Genomic DNA, 14,866 nt, shown 5'->3' with positions numbered 1-14,866 from the left:
TGGTCCACAACTTGAAATTCAAGTCTGTACAGTTTATCATTTCTCAGATTTCGAAGTTTGACTTTACATTTTCCAAGTGGGCGTAACCTACTTTTGTTGTACATGACAAGTACTTTTTCTGTGTTATCCAGTTGTGTGTTTGGGTTCAACAGTTGTATTGGGATAACATTGCAAGTAGCACCACAGTCTATCTGAAAGTTGACAAACGTTTTGTCCAACAACATACCCGCAAAGAGATGTTGACTTTTGCTGTGTGCCTCTTTCACTTGATTAACTGTCTCTTGATTTTCTGTGACGTCTGTTATTGTCATGATGTCCTCACAACATTCACTTTACTCCGAGATAGTGTGTATCGGTCTGCCTTTCTTGCTTTTCTGAAACTTAGATTTGCATTTCGCAGCAAAATGGTTCTCTTTTCCACATTTCTTACACTTCTTTCCAGTCTGGACATTTGTGTTTACTTCTCTCATGTGTGTTGCCACAAAAGTTACAGTTAATCTCATCGTTTTTGTCTCCTCTTGGTTTCTTTTCTATAGCATGTATTTCCTCCACTGTTTTACCTTGTATGGTTTTGCTGTTTTCTTTCGACAGCTCAGTGGCTCTGCATATTTGTATGCACTTATCCAGCGTTAAGTTTTCTTCCTGCAACATTCTTTCCCTCATCATAGAGCTAGGTCTACTACAAACAATGTGGTCCCTTATTAGTGAGTCCTTAATGTCACCAAAATTGCATGCTCTCAGATCTGTGACATATCTGTCGATATTTTCATTTTGTCCCTGGTCTCTGACAAAAAATTTGTATCGCTCAACAATCTCATTCAGTTGCGGATTGCAATGGTCATCAAACAGCATCATCATTGAGCTCACTGTCCTCCTTGCAGACGTAGTACTGCTTGTCAGCGTTGTCAAAAGTTCCCTCCCCCTCTCTCCGAGGAGGTAGTTAAACAACTTAACTTTAGTTGTCTCCTCTGCATCGGGCATAGTGAGGTCTGTATATAACGTAAACTCCTTCTTCCAACTTTTCGCTAAGTTGGCTGTATCCAGACAAAGTGTTGGAGGCGGCTTGAGACGGCTTGAGACCATCCATTGCGATGTCAGGCGCTCTCCTCTGTTTGGTCCTCGGCTCCATACTCCCAGGCTAGGCTAACAGAAACAAGCTAGCAGCACTTTTCACCTTTCACGGCTCGGCACAGCTCACTTCAGCCAACTTTCACAACAGCTGCCACCATGTTTCATTCTGTTCTGTTTTATCAAACTATACAGAATGGACAGTTAAAGCAATATCCTTACTTACTAGGACTTTATTGAACATGAGCATAACTGAATTCCACATACCATATCCTAGCCCTGCGCTCTGTGAGTGTCATACACAAAACAGTCCCCCTGGGAACATAACATGTAACTAACAATCCACTTGTTACAAAAGGAGTTGCAAAAATTAAGGATGCTTTTTTGTTGAAAGGATGAGAAGCGTGGATCATTCATAAGCTAAAAGTGTGGTGGGCCGAGGAGGTGTGAAGGCCGAGCAGCTGTGGCACAGACTCATGACCGGTGTTCTCACCATTTGTGCTGCTTTGTTGAAAAGTGCTACCGTAGCAACATTTGAGAGTAAATGAACTGCATTTATATAGCGCTTTTCCATCTGAATCAGATGCTCAAAGCGCTTTACAATTATGCCTCATATTCACCCTGATGTCAGGGTGCTGCCATACAAGGTGCTTACTACACACCGGGAGCAATAGGGGATTTAAAGGCCTTGCCCAAGGGCCCTTAGTGATTTTCCAGTCAGGCGGGGATTTGAACCCATGATCTTCTGGACTCAAGCCCAACACCTTAACCACTAGACCATCACCAGATCATCAGAGTAGAGTCCATCAGATTTGTGATACTCTATCAAAAATGCCAGCCATAATTATGGGTACCATTTCCAGTTTTGTAGCCCATTACCTCGTGAAAATTTAGAAACATATTATGTTTATTTATTTAAATGACAAAGAAGGGCATGTACTGTCTTAGCATGAGGAGCCTGTTTTGACGCTCATATTTTTAGGTATGATTTCAAAGGGAGCATGTACTTAGATAGACCAGTATCCCCTATCAGATAATGCCCCCAGTAAACACACACACTCACTCCATGTGTACTGTTAGTGTCATGGTTGGGGTTTGTGGGGTTATGTTGGGATGTTTGATTTGTTTTAGTCTTTATTTCATGTGTGGGTTTTTCTGTGCATTTTGGTTGGTATTTTTCTATCTGCACACTCTTGTCTTTTTTGTAGGGTTTTGGTCTGGGTGTGTCTGGTCCCTTTTGTGTGCCACGCCCTCTTCCTACTTGTTCTCCTGCACCTGTCTCTGATTATCCCTCATTACACCTGTTATTTAAGCCTCACATTTTCCTCATGTCTTCACCAGATCTTTTGTGCTTTATGCCTGCGATTCAGCATTTTTGTCTCAGTGTCCTAGTTGCCTGTTCATGTCTTGCCATGCACCGACTGTCCGCCTGTTGTTTGACCTCTCCTGCTGCCTTATGTTTTCAGTACTGTTGCTGTGTATCGTTTGCTGTTCTGTGTACTGAACCCTGCCTGGAAACCGAGTAAAGACCTTTGAATTTCCAATTGAGTCCTGCAATTATGTCCTGTCAATTTGTGTCTGAACATGGGGAGCATAATATTATGATTTCAAAGGGAGAGTGTTTTAGATCAGAAGACACAACGAGAAAGACATTTTAAGACATTCCTTATCGTACAGCAAGTTTGCATGGATTTACGGGCATAGAAACAGATTGCATAAATATGGCTCTGCACAAGCACCACAATGTAGCACATCTTGATAGGGGAGCATATGTAACCCCTTGATTTATTGACAGCCACATGCAAGACTCAGAGGCAGCAGTGGCTTCAAAATGCTTTTTTTTTTTTTTTTTAAACTGGCAAAAGACAGCATAAAGAGGTTGTCAGTGTGGTGGCTAATGACACTTTTCCAGCTCCACACATCACCAGAATTAAGAAATGTGCCTATGACAACCAACAGTTGCAGCTCATGCCAGGGAAAAAACTGAAGTGACAGTCCAACACTTTGAAGAACTTCACAATCAAACACTCCTGCTACATATAGCTCAACAGAAGAACGCCTGCAGTTCGAGTCAGTGCGGCCCGCTTCAGTGGCTGCATCGCAGCATGGCTGTTGGGGCAAGTGTAGTGACACGGACCCACAACAGGGGGCGCAAATGAACGGTCAATAGATGAGCCAAAAGGTAACAATTTAATGTTGTGAATGTGCACAACGAATATACAGACAATCTCAGAATCTGATTATAGTCAATTCACAAAGGTGACGTGTGGGCATGCAGGCTCGAGGATAGAAGACGTCTGTCCTGAGAAGAGCCGGAACCACACGATTTCCACCGCCACAGAACCCGGTGAATACTGGAGCCGCCAAGTCCCGAATTCCCAGGTGATCACCGTCCCCGACTGTCGGATCTGGTACTGCTGGTGAGGAGCACAAACAGTGAGATGTGGGTGTGTGCACACCCAGCAACAAAAACAGTCAGAAGGTGGAAAGTCACCTCTACCTCTAATCACACACATGTGCAGCTCCTGTTAAAGCACTTATCTGGAAGGAGTGAGAGGCGAAGACGTCGGCACTCTCATAAACCACCAGTCAGCTGACAAGGCTCCACAGGAAAACGGCTGCAAACAGAGCACACGTAAGTCACAGTTCTGACACAGCAGAGAATATTACCTTCACAGGTAGATGATATCTCGGCAATCAGGTGGAGATGACGTCCGGTCTTTATGGAGTGAGATGATGTAGAGCAGATGGGTGACAGCTGTACCTCCTCTTCTGGCGGCCCACACAACAATGGCGTCCAATTTTCACTTTGTGCATGGATCAAATTTAAATTTAGCCCCCTGTATGATTTTCTGTGGCAGACATGGTGATATGCCAATTAATTACACAATGCCAACTCCAATAAATGATTTTTGCAACTTTTCATCCAGTCAAATCTGCAGTTGGATACACTGGCAGGCAGGCAATTTACTTCATATAGTGTTTTGATTATTTAATTACCAAATATGTAGTGTGGTACTCCTGGGGGTGGGGGGCACTTAAATGTGTTGGGCATTGTTCTTTAAATATGATATACAACATACAGGCTCTAGAAGTGTAATATTTAATTTTTCCCCATGATTTGCAAAAAGAAAATAATCACAATATATTGTAATATCAAATTGCCAAACTTTTTTAAATCGTGCATTGTCACAGCCCTGGCATGTACGTCCTTGATTCAGCTCAGAATATTTGTAATTTAGTTGATCCACCATGAGATGGTGCTGTATCTACAGAGGCTTGGGTCAGCGCTCTTCTGAGTGCCCTTCAGTTTGAGTTGTGATTGCTAAGTGTCCTAATAGTTCTTTGAATATTTGGAGGAAAATTTTAAAAAAGGGTATGTTGTTGTATGCATGGGAGAAAAGGACAAATATCAATGTATAGAAAAACTTAGAGAGGAGAGAAGTGAGGAGTAAAGAAACGCTTGTTGACAGCAGCTAAGGCAGGAAACCACAGCTGCTGCTGTCCGAGGGTTTTTGGCATGCACACACACACCCAGCTGCTTTGTTCTGAATGACCATGAATCCAGTTGGTGCAGCTGCGCTCCACCACAGACTGTGTGTGTATTTATGTGCATGTGTTAGTTCCTGTTGTGTTTTCTGTTGGACTTTCTGACATTGTATTGTTTGCTCTGCTCCTGCAGACCATTGTGGTTGTCTAATTTTGGACCTCTTGGAGACAATAGACTATTGTGAGACTCGAGGAGGTGGAAGTAGCTATGGGACTTCAGAGTTTTACGCTGCATGTCATCAAGTGTTTGTGTCAGAGTTTTTTAATCTTATTTTAACATCTGTGTCAAATGCATTCATGATAGATATAAACATACAAAACACGCATACATCATAGTTTCTGTACTATATCTCGCACTGGTTTATCTCTTCTTCTATCCAGAGCTCAGGACAGATGCGGCTGATACTCTGGACCCCCGTGATCATGCAACAGACAAAAGTGCTCTTTCCCCTGTTTCTCCCATCACAGACATAGAAGCCTATAAGACTTTCCAAGCATCTTGGCGGCTTCCTTCGCTCGTCTCCTGATTGCCCTCTCATTCACTTTTTGAGAACTGCATACTTTCAAACAGATTTACCAAACACTGCCACACTGTTTGTATTTCTTAATGATTGGTGTAAATTAACTTTAAAAAGCAGTCAAAATTAACCGGAGTGTCTTGTTTTAAAAGAATAATAAGAAATACGAGGTCTGTCAATAAAGCAACGGTCCTTTTTATTTTTTCAAAAACTATATGGATTTCATTCATATGTTTTTACGTCAGACATGCTTGAACCCTCGTGCGCATGCGTGAGTTTTTCCACGCCTGTCGGTGACGTCATTCACCTGTGAGCACTCCTTGTGGGAGGAGTCGTCCAGCCCCTCGTCGGAATTCCTTTGTCTGAGAAGTTGCTGAGAGACTGGCGCGTTGTTTGATCAAAATTTTTTCTAAACCTGTGAGACACATCGAAGTGGACACGGTTCGAAAAATTAAGCTGGTTTTCAGTGAAAATTTTAACAGCTGATGAGAGATTTTGAGGTGATTCTGTCGCTTTAAGGACTTCCCACGGTGCGAGACGTCGCTCAGCGCTCTCAGCCGCCGTCGTCAGCCTGTTCAAGCTGAAAACCTCCACATTTCAGGCTCTATTGATCCAGGACGTCGTGAGAGAACAGAGAAGTTTCAGAAGAAGTCGGTTTCAGCATTTTATCCGGATATTCGACTGTTAACGGAGATTTTTTTAATGAAAGACGTGCGGACGGGTCCACGCGTCGGGATGCAGCCGACGCGGTGCGGTGGCACAGGAAAAACACCTCCGTGTTGATAACCATTTGTAAAATCCAGGCGGCTTTTGATGGCTTTCAGTGGAGTGAGTATATGAGAAATTGTTTAACAGCAGGACATGTTCCAACTTGTCCTTAAGGCTTTCAACAGAGGTGTTTTTCCTGTGGCGGGTCCGCGCGTCAGCTGCGAGCCGACGCGCGGACCCGCCACAGGACCCGTCCGCACGTCTTTCATTAAAAAAATCTCCTTTAACAGTGGAATATCCGGATAAAATGCTGAAACCGACTTCTTCTGAAACTTCTCTGTTCTCTCACGACGTCCTGGATCAATAGAGCCTGAAATGTGGAGGTTTTCAGCTTGAAACAGGCTGACGACGGCGCCTGAGAGCACTGAGCGACGTCTCGCACTGTGGGAAGTCCTTAAAGCGACAGAATCACCTCAAAATCTCTCATCAGCCGTTAAAATTTCACTGAAAACCAGCTTAACTTTTCGAACCATGTCCACTTCGATGTGTCTCACAGGTTTAGAAAAAATTTTGATCAAACAACGCGCCAGTCTCTCAGCAACTTCTCAGACAAAGGAATTCCGACGAGGGGCTGGACGACTCCTCCCACAAGGAGTGCTCACAGGCGAATGACATCACCGACAGGCGTGGAAAAACTCATGCATGCGCATGAGGGTTCAAGCATGTCTGACGTAAAAACATATGAATGAAATCCATATAGTTTTTGAAAAAAATAAAAAGGACCGTTACTTTATTGACAGCCCTCGTATGTATATGTGTGTGTGTGTGTTATGTGTCGACGCGAGTTGAGGAGCGGACCTGCGTCAGACAGAACCCAGCGCTAAAAATAACCAGAAAGCGGTTCCAACAACAGAAACAATTTATTTTTCACCTGTGCATAATAATGTGTACAAAACTGAAACAACGTCCTTCTGGTGGAGTGAGTGTTAGCACGCTCTCAAGCGCCCAAAAGGATAGAAGCCCGGCGTTCCTGGACCCACTACCACCAGACAAACACCCCCCAGGTGGACACGACAAACTGACTCTCTGTGAAGCAAAGAAGAGGTGAGGTAAGACAGCAGTTACAACAATATCTTTCAAAAGACACACACTATCAGCAACACATTCAGGTCTGTATTTTTTAACTTTATGCAAATGAGCAGCTTCTCACAACAAGTGGAGGATTACTTATCCTGCACGCCACAGCAGTGCGAAGCAAACTGCACAATTCTCATCACAATTCCAGTATACTGCGTAACAAAACACCAAGTTACTATCAACAATTAGTCAAACACTTAATCACCTTTAATGTGTGCTGACAGCAAGTGTCCTCACCCTTCCTTGCTTCACGGGCTCGATGTGTCAAACCCAGGCGCGGTCCTCAGCGTCTCACAAACGGACATCACAAGGTCGAGTTCCCGGCAGTTCTGCTTGAATCACACATGACTTAAATGCAGAACGCCATCCAATTATCTGCTTCAGCTGAAAGTCTTTAAGGTTGCATGTGAGCACCAGTCACAGGTGCTACACATGATGTTGATGAGGGTGAGGACTCTTCAGCCAGCACCTTCTCCACAGACAAATCAGTTTCCATGCCAGTTCCAGGAGGAACAGCCAGAACCATAATCCCACAAAGGTCCCCAGGTGTACATGGAGCAAACAGCGCCCCCCAGAGGACCGTACCATCAACCCCAGGAGGTACCCTCCCCACAACCCCGGAACCCCAGACCCGGTCACACTTGGCTAGTTGGCCCCAAGCCAATTCCCCCCCAGAGGACCGTCCCATCAACCCTGGAGGTGGAACCCGGAAGGAAACAGAACAAAATCAAAAATCAACCCCCGGAGGACTACAAAAACAACCCCGGGGGGATATAAAACGACCGTAAACCTTGTTACCCTCCCCGGCACCCCGAAAGACCCCAGGTCCCTCCCAGAGCCCCTCGGCGGCTCAATTTTGGCGAACTGCTCAAAACATTAAGCCGGAGAAGGGAACAGAAAAAAACTAACCCAGCTCCAACCCCAAGGCGCAGCGGAGAACCGGAAATACGTCCGGTGCCCCAACTCGACCATACCCCAGCCTCTCGGGAGGGGTGGAACTACCGAAATGGTGAACGGCAACAGATCGGCCCACCCCTCCGACTGAGGTAAGTCTCCGCTGCACCACACCCCGGCAACACCAATGACGAACGGTACAAAGGCTCACCGAGGCTGGAGTGGAACCGGGCCCTAACCAAACCAAGAAAAACGCCTCTAACACCCTCCCCCTAGGTGCAGAGGTCTTCTGAGAATGCTCAGCGTGACCAACCTGCACCACCCCACAACCCACAAGACAAACGGTCTTGGGACAAGTGAGGTTGGGGTTAGGGATGTAGAGAAATAAAAAACAACAAAATAAAACGACCCAACAACCCAAACAGAAAATACCTAAAAACACATAAAAAATTAACAATTAAGTGAGCCCAGGCGGACTTCTAACCGCCTAACAATCACTCCACCAGATACGCCTCTGACTCCCCATACAATTATAACCCCTATTTAAAGAAAACAAAACATTTACTCGTGCTAGATTTTTTTTTATTTTTATGTGTGTTATTTTGACTGTCCCAGAACACTTGGAGATACGTCACCATTATTTCTCTTGACGCTTACATGTCGGGGCAATACAGTAATCTCTGCTCGTCCGAGCTGCATGGGCTCGTCAACAGGAGGAGCCAGAGGTCCCGTCGGAGGAGCTTCAGTGGGGCGAAGAAGAGGCGGCCCAGATCTGTGCCGGGGAAAGCCCCGAGACGAAAAAACCCACTCTGATGGGCGTCCTCTCTCGCGTCCACGCTCCTTCATCCGATCATCTAGACGAATCACCAACGATATTAGCTCATCTAAATTGTTTGGCTCGTCACGGACTGCCGGCTCGTCTTTTAATGACTCATTTAACCCATCTACAAACATTCCTCGTAAAGCTGCGGCGCTCCAACCTGACTGAGCAGAAACCAGAGAACACCGCATCACCGCACAAGGCTCCGGACGACAAACAATCGGTTCGGACGCCGAATCTCTGGGCGACGGAGCCATCTGCACTAGTATCGATGATGCCGCAGCTGGAGCAGCAGGAAGCGGAACGGCTTGCGCTGCAAGCTCCGTAACACGGGCGTCTGTTTGTTTAATTTGGTTTGCGAGATGCTGTAATTGCTCCCATATTTTCTCCAAGTGTTCTTGAACTTTTTCGGCAAAAGGAACCGCTTCTGCCGCTGGGTCCATTATGGAATGGCCGGGAACTACTGTTATGTGTCGACGCGAGTTGAGGAGCGGACCTGCGTCAGACAGAACCCAGCGCTAAAAATAACCAGAAAGCGGTTCCAACAACAGAAACAATTTATTTTTCACCATGACTTAAATGCAGAACGCCATCCAATTATCTGCTTCAGCTGAAAGTCTTTAAGGTTGCATGTGAGCACCAGTCACAGGTGCTACACATGATGTTGATGAGGGTGAGGACTCTTCAGCCAGCACCTTCTCCACAGACAAATCAGTTTCCATGCCACCTGAAGAGCAAAGAAAAGAAAAGAACACCAAAACATCCAGCCACACCCCCCAACACACAACAGTGTGTGTATATATATATACACACACACACAACAGTGTGTGTGTGTATATATATATATATATATACACACACACACAACAGTGTGTGTGTATATATATATATATATATATACACACACACACAACAGTGTGTGTGTGTGTATATATATATATATATATATATATATATATATACACACACACACACACACACACACACACACACACACAACAGTGTGTGTGTGTGTATATATATATATACACACACACACACACACACACACACACAACAGTGTGTGTGTGTGTATATATATATACACACACACACACACACACACACACACACACACACAACAGTGTGTGTGTATGTATATATATATATATATATATATATATATATATATATATATATATATATATATATATATATATATATATATATATATATATATATATATATATATTAATTTATTTCTACCTCATTTCTTATGTCTTGTACTGTTACAAGTATTATTATTATTATTATTGCTTATCCTTGCACACGCTGTTTAATGAACATTTTCCTCTACTTGCACCCATCTTGTGTGTGCATCTTTTTTAAGAGCTGACGTAACGCGAACTGCTCCTCTGTGAGATCAATAAAGTTCATCTTATCATAAATTAGCCCTCTAGGCCCTTTGGTGCTGGACTTCCCAGCATTTATTGAGGGAAAAATGCGCATTTTTCCTGCAAAAATGGCAGAAACCTAGTACTCTACCAATTCTTTTCCAATAAATTAATTGGACAAAAATGTTGTCATCTACAGAAAACTGGATACATAAACTATAATTAGATTTTATTTGGATGGCCAGACTGAAATAAAGTTCACTATAACGTTGGCTCCATGCAGTAAATGAGTGGTTGGGGCAGATCATTTGTCTGATCGTTTTTATTAAGGAGGAGTCACTTCACTTTCCAGTATTGTTGTTCTCTGAAACACCATGAGCACAATAATATTTTCAAACCACTGATTCGGTTTATATATATATATATATATATATATATATATATATATATGTGTGTGTGTGTGTGTGTGTGTGTGTGTGTGTGTTGATAGGAATCGAAACCTGCTGTTGAACAACTATAGTCAAAATGTGCAATGAACATTAAAGTTCTAAAGACACTTTGTGGCAGTTCCATCATACCATCACTCAACACCACAGACTGAATGAACAGTGTCTTATTGAAGGCCCTCACTCTGATTACATTAAAGAAGAGGAGAAAAGCCGACATTCAAAGTTCATGTGAAATGTCTCTGAAGAATGAATGAATGAACTAACATTGCATTGGACTGTTTATTATCTCTCTCGTTCCACTACAGATTGTCTTTTCTTTGGCTACATTTCCTTGAGGGAAGGAAGTGTTTCTGCCCTCCTACTCACCTTCCACCCCCTCCATCCTCCTCCGAGTACCCCCTTTGTTGGTTTTGAGCAAGCCGTATGTGTGAGTGCATATCAGGGCATCTGGAACTGTGTCAAAGTCAACTAAAAAAAATACATTGAACAGACACGCTGATCATGAAACAAATGTCCACACTAGCAGTTGATGTTCATTTGTGGTGGCTGAAGAACAGAGAGACAAATGGACAGAGAAGCAGAAAATATGACACATAACACTTTCAGATGTTGAATATCTTTCAGCTGTCACAGTAGGTGGAAAGATGACTTCTAAAGGGAGTATGTGAACTGACAGCTTTTTGCATTCTGGAATTCCGAGTGCCGTACAGTTGAGCTCCAGTTTAAAATTTTTCAATCCATGGGAAATGTATGCCTCAGACGTCATCAGTCTGTCTTGTCAATGCCGCTATGTTTTTCTGACAATTCAGATAGTGTTGTAAATGGTCATGCATCATGACACCAAATTTTATCTAGGAACAAGGAAAATATTGGCATTGATTCTGAAAACCTGTGTAGAGCTACATTCGTCCAAAAATAATTGATAAGGGAATTGATAAAGAATCCGACCAATAATTAAAATGGATAATGACATAAATATTGATCCAAATCACATCATCTCCATAATAGGGGCAGCAACTGACAAATTATTTTTGTAATCAATTATTGTGTCAGTTATTTATTCTCTATTAACAGTTAAAGTATTTTTCATTCATAAAAATGTATTACATATTCTCTGAACCCACAGGAGATGCCTTCAAATGAATTGATGTGACCAAAAACACTTCAATATCCAGTGATATTCAACTGGTTTTAACAGCCAGTCAAAACCAGTTTATCTCACATTTCACCAGTCTAAATGTACATTTAATAAGGTAATCATTACGTTAGAAACCTTTCAAAGTACTTTAAAACAGCTTCATTTTTTTTTAAAGATTATCACAGTTCCATTTAAAGTACCCTCATGCCACTTTCAACCATTGGTCTTTCATATGGACACTGGTGGGCACAGCTAACTGAAAAGTTAGCTTTGATAACGATGATGATAAAGTTAACTTTTATAATGCTAAACCGATAAACCGCTGAAAGAAATTAGCGGAAGTTACCACTAACTTTTAGTATTGGCTCGATCACAATCACTTCGGATTACACTGTCGGCTACTGATAAGCCAGTTTTGAGTTTAAGCGCCACAGGGGTTTCTAGGTAAATTCAAAGGCAATCACAAACACAAAATAAATGCATGAAAAATAAAATAAAAAAAAAAAACTAGAAGCACTCAGAGAGTGCAAACCTCCACCAAGGCCATAGGGTCACTGACCCTAAAGATATTCCCTCCTTGGCACAGTCAGTGATCTATTCAACAATTCAGTGTTACAACCAAAACTATGATACATACACTTTTCTTTCCTGTATATTTGACATCCTTGACCATGAAAACATACCAGTAGAACTTGGAATCACTAACGATTTTTCGGTAATGGCGGTTTTCTTCTGGACCTAGCTCCATAACATTTGAAGCTACATCAAATTTGATGACACCTTACTGAATCACTACAGATTCAGCTACAATTTAGTGTTAGTTGTGCATCTCTAGCTTCATTTGTCACCTCACACTGACACATTTTCTATTTTCCCTATATTTTTGCATATTCTGGATCACCGATCATCACCAAACTTTGTTGTTTGATAGAACATTTGACTATGTTACACCTTAATTTTTTTCAAGCCTTTCTGCCTTGTTTTTGTGGAGTTAGAAACTAGAATGTCAAAATTCCCCCTATCCCGCAGTGGTGAAGAATCCTTTAAAAAATTCCTGGATCCGGATCATGATCCAGATCACCACTAAACTTTAATCACTTGTTCCTCTTGTCATTCCCAACCACTCCACAAAATTTCAGCAAAATCCGTTCAAAACATTTTGAGTTATCCTGCTGACAGACAGACAAACAAACAAACGCGACCGAAAACATAACCTCCTTGGCGGAGGTAATAAACCCAAACACTGTCATCATCTTTATCAAAAGTAGTAAATCACAGTATTAGAAGTCACAGTTTATCTCTATATTATGTACTTATAAACCGTTAACTGAGCTACGGCTCACCTGTATTGCGAACACAAACACAAAACAAATGCAAGAAAATAAATAAAAAATACTAACTTTTGAGCTGCTTACATATCATTTTTGTCCACACTGTAACTTCTTGTCTTCTTACCAGCGCTTGTGTGCCTTGACCTGTGAACCGGAAGTGTTAGCTAGCACTCTTCGATCATAAATAGCAACTAACATGTATGATTTTAGGGTTTAAAAACATCTTTGACCATTAAATTTACTCACTTTACCATCAAAAAACATGTTGCGGAACTAAATTTAGCAGCAGCTAACTGGTCCGCTGATGGTTTTCAAAGTTAGCTGAAAAGCTAATTCGCTAATGAAAACGTTAGCTTTGCAAATTAGCGGGTTAGGTGAACTGTGCCCACCACTGCATATGGAACAGTTTCATACCCCTTTAAGATACAATAAAGTACGTATACTGTAACCAGGTTCTAATCAGTTTAATATTACTGGCTGAGTCTGATTTTCTTCAAACTTTGATCACAGTCAGTACCTGCCATTAAATGAAAGCACATCAATTTTTTGGGACAAAATCCCCATCAGTGACTATGACAGAAGTCACCAAAGGTCACACCCAAAATGACCAAAATATGAAGTTCGGTATGACAAAAATAGTAGCTCTGTGCACACCTGATGCCTTCAGCTGTCCAGAGTTCAGTCGAGCAGGTCCTGATTAGTGGGAGAACACTTAAGCCCCATTTACACAGTGCCGGTAAAAGCTCCCGGTAAAAGCTCCCGGAAGCGTCCTGGAGAGTTTTTGGCTCCTCCGGGCCGTCTTAGGGATCACATGCCGTTGTTAACGCCGGTGCTAGGGGGTGTGGCTTAGTTCCGGCTTTACCGGGAATCGTCGAAAAAATTATTCAACATGTTGAATAATTCCGGGAGTGCTCCCGGAGAAGACCGGAGAATTCGCGTGACGACGGAGACGACGCGAACAACGGCGTTTGATACTTTTTAATCGCCGTTTCATCCTTTCTCTTTCTGTAGTGCCGCAGTTTACACCGCCGTTATTCGGCGGCCGGCGTTGTATCCATAATCAACGGCGTATAGAACGGCAGAGGCGACACAGGCGGTCAAAACGGCGGCGCTAGTGGACAGTACGCCATTCTATACACCACCTCCCGGTTAAAATGGCGTTCCAGTATAAAAAGTATAGTATACGAGTAAAAAGAAGAAACAGAAGAAGAAGAAGAAGAAACAGATAATAAAAAAAAAAAATATGATCCTGGAGTAACGCAGGATTTACCCTGTTTGCCTGGGTAAAAACCTGGGTATTAACCAGCGGTAAAAAGTATAAAAAGAAGAAACAGAAGAAGAAGAAGAAACATATAATAAAAAAAATATATGATCCTGGAGTAACGCAGGATTTACCCCGTTTGCCTGGGTAAAACCCTGGATATTAACCAGCAGTATACAGGGCTTTATCGGCGTCAGCAGAACACTGCCGTTCTCACCCGCGTCTTAACCTGCGATTGTAAGGGATAGAACTGGGTATTAACCCCCGTTGCCTGACGTGTGCCGGCTGCTACGGCGTCAAAACATCGCTTTATTTGGCGGATTTAGCGGCATTTTATCCACCTATTTGCAGATAGTACAGTGGTCAAAACGCCAGCAAAGTGCTCCACCCCTTTCCACCACGAAAACAGCCGGAACTACCGCGAACTTCGGTCTACGTACTACCCGCCGACTAAACCGTCTATGTGTAAACGGGGCTTTAGGAACACCGGGAGGGTGGGATGTGTGTGTGGGGTGTGTGTGCGCGTGTGTTTCTCAATGTAGAAATGGAGAAAGGCATGCAGCGTAAAACTTGTGCCACATTTTAATGCCTACCTTTCCAGGATCTGCTGTGGCTACCGT

General features: G+C 42.9%; 1 protein-coding gene across 3 annotated transcripts in view; it reads left to right on the top strand.

Moving 5' to 3' along the window:
* Positions 1 to 14,866, top strand: part of LOC117517174 (actin filament-associated protein 1-like 1) — a 78,327-nt gene that overhangs the window by 25,057 nt on the left and 38,404 nt on the right. The window contains exon 1 of one of the 3 annotated variants that reach the window (XM_034178104.1): positions 10,925 to 10,943. The exons of the other annotated variants lie outside the window; for them this stretch is intronic. Coding sequence (XP_034033995.1) covers positions 10,940 to 10,943 — 4 coding nt within the window. The 5' untranslated portion in view covers positions 10,925 to 10,939. Of the gene's footprint in view, positions 1 to 10,924; positions 10,944 to 14,866 lie in introns of those variants that run through there. 3 annotated transcript variants of the gene reach the window in all.

The sequence above is a fragment of the Thalassophryne amazonica genome, chromosome 9, assembly GCF_902500255.1.
Source record: "Thalassophryne amazonica chromosome 9, fThaAma1.1, whole genome shotgun sequence".
Taxonomy (NCBI): Eukaryota; Metazoa; Chordata; class Actinopteri; order Batrachoidiformes; family Batrachoididae; genus Thalassophryne; species Thalassophryne amazonica.
The sequence above is the reverse complement of the archived record's forward strand: the minus strand, read 5'-3'. Positions and strand labels throughout refer to the sequence as shown.